General features: G+C 39.3%; 1 protein-coding gene across 3 annotated transcripts in view; it reads left to right on the forward strand.

Moving 5' to 3' along the window:
- OSBPL1A (oxysterol binding protein like 1A) overlaps nt 1–13,485 on the forward strand; it is a 217,468-nt gene that overhangs the window by 144,957 nt on the left and 59,026 nt on the right. For all 3 annotated transcript variants that reach the window (XM_007448592.1, XM_007448593.1, XM_007448594.1), the window contains one exon: nt 4,366–4,522. In XM_007448592.1, coding sequence (XP_007448654.1) covers nt 4,366–4,522 — 157 coding nt within the window. The remainder of the gene's footprint in view (nt 1–4,365; nt 4,523–13,485) is intronic.

The raw sequence follows: 13,485 nt of genomic DNA on the forward strand, positions 1-13,485 counted from the left end.
CTATTGCCCACAAAGTAAGTTCAAGCTATGTCTCACTGTATACGTAGTACTAGAAGTGACTGAGCTTTTGTTCTTTTTTTTTTTTGGCGATACGCGGGCCTCTCACTGCTGTGGCCTCTCCCGTTGCGGAGCACAGGCTCCGGACGCGCAGGCCCAGTGGCCATGGCTCATGGGCCCAGCCACTCTGCGGCACGTGGGATCTTCCCGGACCGGGGCACGAACCCGTGTCCCCTGCATCGGCAGGCGGACTCTCAAGCACTGCGCCACCAGGGAAGCCCTGAGCTTTTGTTCTTAATCAACAAGTTAGTTTTTATCTCGAGGACACTGTAAATCATGTCATTGATCATGTTTCCTTCTTTGCCTCTGAAGCTAGAATGCTCAGAGATGAGCTGGCGATTTGCCTCTAGCAGGTGAGAGAACCTCACGGCATGGAATGGGATACTATCTCATTCCCACTTCATTTTATACCCTCTTTTCCCACTGCCTGCCGTTGATCTTTATTCATCCTGAGTAGTCAGCTTCATGCCTGATTCATAGCTTCATTTCCCCCCCAGCCGCCCCGTCACCACTCCTTTCTCGCGTCTTCTCCCACCTTACTGAATGCTCCTTCTTTCCTCCCTGCCTTGCATCATGCCGCTCCCTTATGCCTAGAACAGTTCCTCTATTGTAACTCTCTCCTCCACCCCCAGTCGTACTCCTTGTCAACTTAGCTCAGCCGTCAGTCACAATCATCTCTGGATACCCAGTCCTTCACTGTGTGAAACTGGCTGTTTCCTCCTGTGTGGCCCACTGCCCCCATCCAGATTTACGCTACTGCACCGGGAGTAATTCACTGAACTCATGTTTTCACAAAACAGTCTACCTCTGCTCGAACATGGACAGGGACCACATCTCACTGTTCTTTGAATCACCCACCATGCCTTGCACCAAATAAAGGAGGGGAAGAATGAAGTAAGCTAAGCAGTATCAGATGTGGTGGACGAGTCATGATAAGAATTAAAAAATGATCATTGGACCAACTTTGCAGTATGGCGGTAATTGGTGACCTTCGCTGGAGCCCTTCAGGGGAAGGGTGGGCATAGCCTGATTATATTAGAGGGGGAAGGAGGTTGGGAGCAAGGTAGAGAGAAATAAGGGTTGGGGGGAGGGGAGAGGTGGATGAACAGGGAGAGAGAGACTAGGAGAGGGGGCAGAGAGGAAGTCAAGTTGCTACCCTTTGGGGTGGAGTGTAGGGGAGGGGAATGGTAAGGGTCTGTACTGCCACCTGATAGTGTGTCCCTAGGGGTAAGCACAGCACTCCTATGATTGGATGAAGCTAGTAGGTCTTCAGCTTGTGTTCAGTAAGTTTAAATCTTGTTCTGAGTAAAGTCTTTGCTTCATAGAAGTTCTTACTGCCTTACCTCTTGTTTTGTGTTTATTGTATATCTGCTTTTTGGTAAGAATTTTCTTTGGAAATGGATTAGTCTCTGTCTTATGACTTGTATCCCTTAAATAGCAAACACAGTATCCTGTGCAGAGTGATGTTTAATAAATGCTTGAGTGCTTGAGGTTTTTTGCTTCAGTGCATTTTGGCTTTCATGACATCTAAATTATAAAGTAATAATGCATCTTGATTAATACTAACCAATGCAGACAGGGTTATTTTGTTTGGCTCTTTAAATTCTTAATTTTTTCATATGAAACAAATTTAAAAATGTGAAACTGAAAAACCACCCGATCTTCCCCCCAAGACCACTGTCACCCTCTTTGGTTCAGGTTGTGCTCATGCCCCTTCCTCTGAACAACTCTTCCCTCACCTCCACCTGAGCACCATTCTCATTGTTTTGAGATTTACCTGTTGTTCCACTGTAAGCAGATAAGGTAGGGGGCCCCCAAAGAAAACAAGCCAGGCATGGCTTTCTTGACATAAGAGAAGCCATTTTTAGCCTACACCATTTTGTGATCTAAGCCTGGCCACAGTGCTTGTCCTTGAACAGGTCTCAGTAATTAATGATCTTGAGGGAACAGAATAATGCAGGAACAAACAGGACTGTTATCAGGCAAGAGAAGTTACAGTAGCAAAGATAATAAATCAGTTGTAAAGACTCCCAGTTCTGTTTTCAGTGGTAAAGATTAGCCTGAAACACTTTCTTGAGCTGTTTTACAGAATTCCAACGGCGCCTCTCTTGAGCCTGCAACCAACCACCAGATCAACTGTTGGCCTTTTCTGACCCTCATGACTTTAATCAGCTAAAGCTTGGACTCTGTCAACCTTTGCCTCAATTCTCTTTTGAATTCTCCTCTGCTCAAACCCCCTTCATGAATATGCATATACTGCCCAGGCCCACTCATGAATATGCATGCACCCTCAGTGTAAAACTTCCCCAGTTTTGCTGCTGGGGAGACACTGCCTTGGGAAAGATCCCCTGTGTTCTCCTTATTTCCTGCAAGTAATAAATCCTTCTTTCTCCCGCTCTTTGGCTTGGTTGTGTCTTTTTGCTTGACACCCACCAAAAGAGACGAAGCCAGTTTTCAGGTAATACCACCTCTCCTATATCCTTTCCTGATACCCCTTTGCCTACTCCAGCAAATGGACTCTTCCCCTCTTTGCCTCACTGTGCCCTAGACAAACTTCTGTCATTTCACTGCTCTCATTTGGACAGATATCTGTTTACCTGAACCAGATTGATCTTTCTTTAAGGCAGAATAAAATTAAATTTTTTTGCTTATATTTTAGAGCTGTAAAATGGTATCCTGATTATTTTGTCTTATCATTATGTTAAAAGTATTTTTCTATTTTATTAAGTTGCTTTTGTAATTGTGATTTTAGCAGCTGTGTATTTCATCTAATGGATGACAGTCCCCCTGTTACTGGCTTTGCAGGTTGTCTTCAGTTTGAGGTTTTTTTTTTTGGAATTTTTGAATTTTATTTATTTTTTTATACGGCACGTTCTTATTAGTTATCCATTTTATACATATTAGTGTATATATGTCAATCCCAATCTCCCGTCTTCAGTTTTTTTCATAAAATCTTGTCACTGCCTGCCAAAATTGACAATGAAAAATAAATATTGCTTTAAACTTATTATTAAAATATCTCTTTCTTTGCTCTAAGGTATATGTCACAACAAAGCTATATTTTCAATTCTGGTAAAGTTATATTTACAGAAGATAAAAATAACTTCCGTAGCATTGAGTCTTTTCTGCAGGTAACTTACACCATTCAAACGGTCCAGAGTTCAAGGTGTGTTGTCCAACCTGCAGTGGTACTTGTCCAGCAGTTGTTACTCGTGAACCTAATATGATAAAAATAAGAGCCCATGATTTTGGCTGAATTATAGAATGCAGTCGAGGGAAAAGAAATACTAAATAATTTTATTTCCTGAACATCTTAGCTATAATACACACTAAGCAGATGGTTGAAACTTTTATTTAAGGGAGGTTACTTGAATGGGTGTGAGTGCTTCCCTAGAGCAGAGGACGGTTGCCTGTATGGTCATCTGCTTACGGAAAGTTAGACGTTACCTGGAATTTACATTTTAATAAAAGCATAGGCATCATTTTAAATTTTCTAGAGACTGGATGGCTGCTGCTGTGAACTGAAATATGTAGAGCGTTAAACAAGTAAGCGGGCATACTTCTTAACCCGGTCCTCGCCATCACCAAAGCACCCTGGAGATGCTGAAAGGAGATGAAGGATGTGAGTGTGCCTGAAAACTGTAGCGTATTGTACGCAGATAAGTTGTCCTTTTATTCCCAAACAGGCCGATGGCTCCACGCTGAATGCATAGGCAGTTGGGAATGTGGCATTTCCATCCTAAAAACACCCGCCTGATAATTAGATTTTATATGGCCACTTCAGACTTCAGCTCTTGAGAATTTAAATAATATAATACCAGAAGAAGTGTTTTTTAAAGTAGTTAAAAATTACCTTTGCTTTGGCGTCTGTAGTATCAGATATAATTTATGCTTCCCCCAAGTACAGCCATGGTAGCTTTTTCTTTATACATGAGTTTAAAAAATTGATTGTGTTTTTAAAGTTATGCTTAAGGTGCTTTGAAAGGGAAGATAAAAGTAGAAATTTTTTTAGGGGGAAAACCACTGAATATAATTTCTTAAAGAATTAGGTAATCTCTGGACGTCTCTTAGTATATACAATCTAACAGTTGTAAGTTTATATAATCCTATATCTGTTTGCTAAATCCACTTTAGCCTTATTGGGTGCGGGTTCTCTGAAATCCCTGAGGAGGAGTTAACAGATGGATTGTTGAAGGACAAAGTAGGCTGCTTAAGTTTCAAAGCCTGATGCGTTAAGGGAGAGATCCATTGTTACGGAAGCCTCACACCAAAGTTCAGTTCATTGACTGTGAACCTGCTTTGCCACAGATTCCGAGTCCGAACGGTCCCTGAGTAGATTGGAAACAGTGACTGCGCACTGCTTTGAAGAGGAAGGAGAGCACCTGAGGAGTAGAAAGCACAGAATGTCCGAAGGAAAAGACTGTGGTGGTGGAGATGCTCTCTCCAATGGCATCAAAAAACACAGGTAGGATGGCCTTTAACAGTGAACGTTACTGCCTTTTTATTATCAAGTGCATTTGCTTTTGTAAAGAAAAGTATGTCTTCTCTTCGTTTTTGCTTTTTCTCTCTATTGAATATTTATATTGCTCCATCACCTCAAGGAAAGGATTTAGCTTAAGTACTTTGTCCATTAGAAGAAGAAGATCATCTGTAATTGGAGGAACTAAGCACAAAACTTGGTTTTAGATACCATGGTTTTAGGGGAACATAAATCCTTCAGCTGGCGATTTACAAAGGCTCTTCAGAACTGCCTATTGAAAGTGATGCTGGGTTCTTCTTTTCAGCATACATCTTTTATGACTCTGCCTCCCAATGCTATTTTAGTTTCTAGTCATTTGATCTTCTTGTTGGTTTTATTGAGAATGGATGGTAATATTGCCTGCTTGTTGATACAATTTATTTACATTTACACAAAGACTTATATTAAGACCCAGGGTTTGTTGAACATAGCCATTTTGTACTGTCTAATAACATTAGTATTTTTTTATTTGCTTGATGATTTAGTCCTAGAGATTGTCCCAGATTAATGAGATGTCACAGACACTAGAGTTCTCTGGTTTCACACAGGTTTATAGACACAGTGCCATGTGTGCATGCTGGTATTCATAGGGTACAATATTTTATCAAATTATCAGTGGAGAATAAGTCCTGGTGTCATTGTAAAGAGCACTTTTGGGATAAGTAGTTATTAACCATTAATTTCTACAGAATGGTTTTTTATTATTTGTAGATTCATGTAGCTCTAACCCCATTTCTGTACCATGAATCTGGCTACAGTTGGTCTCAACTATTGTCCTACTGAAAAATTGTACATATCACTTCTGATGTATATGTATCGCCCCTTGTGAACAAAAAATGTTTCACTTTGTACTTATTTTGAAAAGATCAGTGAGTTTTAGGTAACTAGCTCAAACCAGAGTTTTCTTCTCTTTGGTTAGAGGGTATCTTCTAAACGTGCTCGTTGATGGCTATCTTTTGATGGAGTTTACCATTGCAGATTATGTGGCGAGCTGTGAGGGCCCTTCCTCTCTTCTGTAGTTACTGGCAGCTCCTTTGTTGTCAGGGGCTAAGTTCTGTGCAGGGCATAAGGTACCTAACAGGAAACCTGTCAGGTCTCCCAATGTCTAAAAAGAAGACAGCCTTTAACTGTGTAACACATACCTCGTTACAGTCTAGTGAGAACACATGTGACATATGGTTGGAATGTTCAAAGATGCATAGAATCGTTAAGGTATCTGAAGGAACGCCGTGCTTATTAGATGCTGTTATAGCCTATGGCTGAAGAGGATTTCTCAGCTTTGAAGGCCCAGGAGCCCTTGTGTGTGTGTGCTGTAATGCATCATAATAGGACTTATTTTGCATCTGACAGAAATTTATTATACTATATTCGTACATTCTGTGCTCCCTTTTAATTAGTCAAACCCAGAATGGCACAGATGTGAAAGTTAAGGTAGAACCATTCAAACTTTGGAATGAGGATAGGTCACTAAGAAAAACCGGAATGCAACTAGATAGTGACATAACCAGAAAAGTTAAACTGATGTACAAGATGCAACTTACGAAACCTATAAATGTAATAAAATATTCTTTAGCTATTTAAAAGTGGGTCATTTAGGAAATTGTCAGCATTCAAATATGTGGAAAAACATAACAGCTTCCTATTTTAAAAAATAGGCATTATAGGAGTTTTTTTTTAAGCCTTTTTTTTTTTTCATAAAGCTCTTCTCTAAACAAATAAATAGGGCATATGCCACATAGAATTTAAAAGTTTCATTTTGGGATAGGAAAACAGAGTATTCAATGTTATCAGGTCCCTCTTTCCTGCGCCCTAAGTTGTACTGTAAGTAATCTGTGATTATAATGGGCAATTATTATATTGACATTAAGAGTAATTTGAATTAACAGTAATTTTGGTGATAGTTTAGAAAAGCAAATGTATGTTGCATGGCCTGAAGTGATCATGAAATTTATTTGAAGCCTTCTGTTTTACCTTTAAAAGTCGTGTGAAATTTGTATTTGACCTCGTCATATGTTTCTGTTTTCTTGAATATTGAAAAATAATTTACTCACCACTTACTTACCTTTTCCATAAAAAGCTTACCTTTCTCCCTCATCCCACATCACCACCTATCCTTGGGATATACACACTTAAATTTGGGGAGATGGGAAGAATATGGATTATAAAATTTAAAAGAGAGAAATGCGTATTTTATTTAATTTATTTTTTTATTGAAATAGAGTTGATTTACAGTGCTGTGGCAGTCTCTGCTGTACAGCAAAGTGACTCAGTTATACACATACAGACATTCTTTTGTTATATTCTTTTCCATTATGGTTTATCACAGGATATTGAATATAGTTCCCTGTGCTGTACATGAGAATCTTGTTGTTTATACTTTCTAAAGATATAGTAGTTTGCACCTACCAACTCCAAACTCCCAGTCCATCCCGCTCTCTCCCCCTCCTCCTTGGCAACCACAAGTCTGTTCTCTGTGTCCGTGATTCTTTTTCTGTTTTGTAGACAGGTTCATTTGTGCCATATTTTAGATTCCACATGTAAGTGATATCATATGCTATTTGTCTTTCTCATTCTGACTTACTTCGCTTAGTATGATAATCTCTAGTTGCATCCATGTCACTGCAAATGGCATTATTTCGTTCTTCTTTATGGCTGAGCAGTATTCCAATGTGTATATATATATATATATATATATATATATATATATATATATATACCACATCCTCTTTATCCATTCATCTGTTGATGGACATTTAGGTTGTTTCCATGTTTTGGCTATTGTGAACAGTGCTGCTGTGAACATAGGGGGTGCACGTGTCTTTTTGAATTATAGTTTTGTCCAGGTATATTCCCAGGAATGCGATTGCTGGATCATATGGTAATTCTATTTTTAGTTTTCTGAGGAACTTCCATGCTGTTTTCCATAGTGGCTGCACCAACTTACTTTCCCACCAACAGTGTAGGAGGGATCCCTTTTCTCCACACCCTCTCCAGGATTTGTTATTCGTAGACTTTTTAACGATGGCCATTCCGACCACTCTGAGGTGGTACCTCATCTTCGTTTTGATTTGCACGAGAAATGCGAATCACGGGAAAAGAGAAGCCTTACAAGTTATAGTTCCTATGGAAAATATTAAATCATGGCTTAACTAATTTGCTGACAAGATAGAGCTAGGGTTTTCAACCATTGTTTTTTTTAGCCACGGAACCATTCGTGCAACAGAAGTTTAGTATGGAAACTATTAAAACCTCACCCACCCTCAGAGACTGATGAGGGTCCCATAGAGAAGGTCTGTCCCCTCCTCCCCAGTCTCCCACTGCAGTTGGAATCGCCATATCTATTTCATGTCCTTAGCCAACAAAAGTATTTAAGCTTCACTTTCTGTAGTATGTATTATGGAGCAACAGGTTTCCCCCAGACTCTGTTTCTGTTCCTGTTGAATGTGTCAGCACAAGAGTACCTAGGAGAGTGCCTGCCACATGGGAGACACTCAGTAGAAATGACCTCTTTTAACTCTGCTTACTCTCTTTCTCCTCAAAAATGATTTGATTTGCTCTAAAGAACCTCTGGCCTCTTGTTTCCTTTTCTACCCCATTATCATAGGGTGACATCATGGGGTGCAGTTTGAAAAATCTCTGACCCAGAGAATCATAAGCTATAATGTCATACTAATTTAATATAAAACCAACTATGCCAGACTAATTGAGGTTATTGGTATGATAATTAAAATACAGATATTATGGATCTTTAATCCATCCTATGTGATAGTTACCAACAAAATAGTTCTTCTGTTAACAAACTAGGTAAATTAAGTCATCTCTTAAATAAAGTTTGGGCTAAAGGAACTGAGTTCTCTTCTTTGAAAATCTTGTAATTGCTAACTGAAATCTTGAAAAAATGGTTTTTCTACCTTACTGAAGTTCAGAAAACTTCTGCAATGTCTTTTAATATGATTAGACCTAGGAAAAAAGTGTTTTATGTTTTTAATTCACTCTGAGTTATTGATGTGCCATGTACTCTGCTGGCCAATGACCTTTACTGTGGTGCTGTACATGTCTTTGGGCTTTTAGGTTAGTTGTAGAGAAATATCAATAGAAAGAATTAGGATTTTATTTAAGACCTAGAACCAAAAACACTACAGAGGTAGAGAATATACAAAATAAATGCTCCATTTTGATGGCCTTTTTCTTTTTTTTTCTGGAAAACACATTCAGTTGCTTTGTGGAACGTTAGCCTTCACCATACTGGTCAGGTTTATGTTGACGGGCTTCTTGTCATCTCGGTGCTCTGTATTCCATAGGATCGGTTCTCTACCCTTGGACCTAATTTATTACATTTATTCTGAGCTCTCATCTTTTAACTTTTTAGCAGTTTGACCCAAGTTGTAATTGGTGAAGATGTTGATATTTATCTCATCTGGACATATACTGTTTCAATAAAAGATACTGGTGTAGAACAGATTAGTCGGAATCTGAAATGTTGGAGCCATGGTATGATTCTATAAATTGTATTCCCAGTATTAATAGATTAAAAGAGAAAAGCATATGATCATCCTAAGAGATAAAAAACATTCAATGAATTTAAACAGTCACTCCTGATTAATATAAATGTCTTAGCAAATCACAAATAGAAGAGAACCTCTTTAATCTGGTTAAAAGTTGCAACAAATAGGGCTTCCCTGGTGGCACAGTGGTTGAGAGTCCGCCTGCCAAAGCAGGGGACACGGGTTCGTGCCCTGGTCCGGGAAGATCCCACATGCTGCGGAGCGGCTGGGCCCGTGAGCCATGGGTGCTGAGCCTGCGCGTCCGGAGCCTGTGCTCCACGACGGGAGAGGCCACAACAGTGAGAGGCCCGCGTTGCAACAAATAAATACTTGATAATGAGATATTAAAAACAGTTCTTCTACTGTCATGAATAAGACAAGGATGCTTGCCATCATCTTTTCTGTTCATCATTGTTTGGAGACCATACGCAGAGACATAACACACCCCTGAAATTTAGAAATAAAGCCGTAGCTGTTTACAGACAAATTATTATAGTTAGAAAGTTTGGCAAGGTTGCTTTTATATAAAATCAGCTAACTACATTCCTATGCACCATCAATGGACAGAAACTGCGATTAAAACTGGGGGGGGGGAAGGATTTTAGAGTAGCTGTTAAAAATTCACTTACCTAGCAATAAATCTTAGCCAAAAAAGTGTAATAATAAAACTTACTGAAAGAGATAACACTTATCAAGAAGGAAGAGTGTCATAAATATGATTTGCCAAATTGATCTGTAGACTTGGTGTACTTTTAATTAAAATTGCAAGTCCTTTTCCTTGGAAGTTGAAAAATGGATTCTGAAATATATCTTTAAGCACAAGGGCTTTGAAGAGTCAAGATAACCTCTCAAGAACCTGGTTTGGGGGAGGGAAGGCATTTACCTGACCAAATGTCAAGACTGATTGCAAATCTCTAGTGCAGAATAATTGTCCTGCAGGCAAGACTAACCTGAAGAATGGAAGTAAAAGGTCCCAAGACTCAGACGTATAAGGAAACCTGGTGTATGTAACAGAGGCAACACGGCAGATCAGGGAGGGAAGGAACAGACTGTTAGGTCAGTGGTGCTGGGAGAATCGTTTAATACAGAAAAAAAATTTTAAAGGAAATGGACCTCTATTTCATAAATATAAATTAAATTGTAGATGAACCAAACACAAATGTGAAAAGGCAAAACTTAATAAAAATTTCACAAGAAAATATAAAACTATCTTTGCAATTTTAAAATAGGGAAGGGTTTCTTAACAACAGTAATGTGGTAAGGACTAAGTTTTATCTGACTGTAATTAACGTACTTGTTCTTCATGTGTTTACCTGAATAAAAGCCTTGCATTCTTTCATAAATGTGGCTAAGAATCTTAAAGGTTTAGTTTGCTGAAATGGTAGATTATGACTCCAGATGCTCGCTTAGTTTACCTTTTGTTTATCTTTCATGACTGCTTTAGAATTGAATTATTAGGTGACCAAATAACAGCTGTCTTCTGTGTGTGAAGAATATACTGACAAGTTGAAGTCAAACAAAAAAGGTTGAGAATATAAGCTAAGACAGTATCTTCCAAGAAGTAGGATTATATTGAGAAAATGTTGTTAGTTGTAAATAAAAATCACTCTGACCACATGTGACAGCCGTCTCCCCCAAAAACACATGTGGAGATCCTTTGACCAGTAAGAGGGAGTGTCAGCTCAGCAGGTGATGGGCTAGTCAGTCAGCAAAGAGTTCAAAGAATACCGTGAAACGATAAGCAAAAACCTTATCTAGGAGTAACAAGCTGGTAGGCTGCGGGTCACTTCGGGTATGTCAGGAAGGGGGGAAAAAGGTGGTTTGAGTCTAGATTCATAATAATTATCTTCACAAAACGAAGTGGACTTGCTGAACTTACTGCCAGGAAAGACTCTAGGAAAACGGAGGCGTTTTTCTATAGAATTCACGTCTTCCCGCCCAAGTTTTAAAAGCGGATGGAAGAGGAGGTGCTCTTTTGGAAGCAGGGGCCAAGGCCCGTCTCCTGATCTTGCCTCTGACCCCTAAAACACTTCTTTGGGGCCTGGGGCTCATTAAAACACGGTTGGAAAAACACAGACTCTTTCGAGCTTAGCATTCTGTAAGCAGATGATGGTGAGATGCACTTGCACCTGACTCCGAGGGCTCATTCTGTCTATTCTTGATCAGTGGTTTTCAGGGGCAAACAAGAGCAGATTTCCAGGGCAGCTATAATCTGTAAAGATATGCTTGAATGAACAAAATAGCAAACAGCTAATGAATTCGTTGTTTGCCTAGTGTATGAAGAAAAATAAAGAATATATTTTCAGGTATATAATCCCATTTTTCAACTTTCATGGAAATTTTCAAACATGCATACAAATAGGATAATATAATGAACTCTTCATACCCATCATTCATCTTCAACATTTATCGCGTGCGCAACTTTATTTCATCTGCAGACCTCCTCCATCTCCCATCCCCCCCATAATTTAAAAAATTATTTTAAAAATTATATCAAATCCAAGATATATTGTTTCATTTGTATATATCTTTAAAACACTGGGACTTGTATTTTTTTAATTTAAAAAAATTTTTTATTGGAGTATAGTTGATTTCCAATGTTGTGTTAGTTTCAGATGTACAGCAGAGTGAATCAGTTATACATATACATGTATCCATTCCTTTTCAGATTCTTTTCCCATGTAGGCCATTACAGAGTATTGAGTAGAGTTCCCTGTGCTGTACAGTAGGTTCTTATTAGTTATCTGTTTTATATATGGTAGTATGTATATGTTAATCCCAGTCTCCCAATTTATCTCCCCCACAACCCCCTGGAAAGCATAAGTTTGTTTTCTACATCTGTAACTATTTCTGTTTTGTAGGTAAGTTCATTTGTACCATTTTTTTAAGATTTCACATATAAGCGATATTATATGGTATTTGTCTTTCTCTGTCTGACTTACTTCACTCAGTATGACAATCTCTAAGTCCATCCATGTTGCTGCAAATAGCATTATTTTGTTTTTTTTTTTTTTTTGTGGTACGTGGGCCTCTCACTGTTGTGGCCTCTCCCGTTGCAGAGCACAGGCTCCGGACGTGCAGGCTCAGCGGCCATGGCTCACGGGCCCAGCTGCTCCGCGGCATGTGGGATCCTCCTGGACCGGGGCATGAACCCATGTCCCCTGCATCGGCAGGTGGACTCTCAACCACTGCGCCACCAGGGAAGCCCCGTTCTTTTTTTTTTGAATTTTATTTTATTTTTTTATGCAGCAGGTTCTTATTAGTTATCTATTTTATACATACTAGTGTATACATGTCAATCCCAATCTCCCATTTCATCCCACCACCACCACCACCACCCCCCAGCCACTTCCCCCGCTCGGTGTCCATACGTTTGTTCTCTACATCTATGTCTCTATTTCTGCCCTGCAAACCAGTTCATCTGTACCATTTTTCTAGGTTCCACATCTATGAATTAATATATGATATTTCTTTTTCTCTTGTGACTTACTTCACTCTGTATGACAGTCTCTAGATCCATCCACATCTCTACAAGTGGCCCGATTTCATTCCTTTTTATGGCTAATATTCCATTGTATATATGTACCACATCTTCTTTAGCCATTCGTCTGTCGATGGGCATTTAGGTTGCTTCCATGTCTTGGCTATTGTAAATGGTGCTGCAGAGAACATCAGAGTGCATGTGTCTTTTCGAATTATGGTTTTCTTTGGATGTATGCCCCTGAGTGAGATTGCTGGATCATATGGTAGCTCTATTTTTTAGTTTTTTAAGGAATCTCCATACTGTTCTCCATAGGGGCTGCATCAATTTACATTCCCACCAGCAGTGTAGGAGGGTTCCCTTTTCTTCACACCCTCTCCAGCAGGTATTGTTTGTAGATTTTTTGATGATGGCCATTCTGACTGGTGTGAGGTGGTGGATACCTCATTGTAGTTTTGATTTGCGTTTCTCTAATGATTAGTGACATTGAGCATCTTTTCATGTGCTCTTTAGCCATCTGTATGTCTTTGGAGAAATGTCTATTTAGCTCTTCCACCCATTTTTTGATTTGGTTGTTTGTTTTTTTCATATTGAGCTGCATGAGCTGTTTGTGTATTTTGGAGATTAATCCCTTGTTGGTTGTTTCGTTTGCAAATATTTTCTCCCACTCTGAGGGCTGTCTTTTCCTCTTGTTTATGGTTTCTTTTGCTTTGCAAAAGCTTTTAAGTTTCATTAGGTCCTATTTGTTTATATTTGTTTTTATTTTCATTACTCTAGGAGGTGGATCAAAAAAGATCTTGCTGGGCTTCCCTGGTGGCGCAGTGGTTGAGAGTCTGCCTGCCGATGCAGGGGACACGGGTTCGTGCCCCGGTCCGGGAAGATCC

The sequence above is a fragment of the Lipotes vexillifer genome, unplaced genomic scaffold (assembly GCF_000442215.2).
Source record: "Lipotes vexillifer unplaced genomic scaffold, Lipotes_vexillifer_v1.1 scaffold168, whole genome shotgun sequence".
Lineage (NCBI taxonomy): Eukaryota > Metazoa > Chordata > Mammalia > Artiodactyla > Lipotidae > Lipotes > Lipotes vexillifer.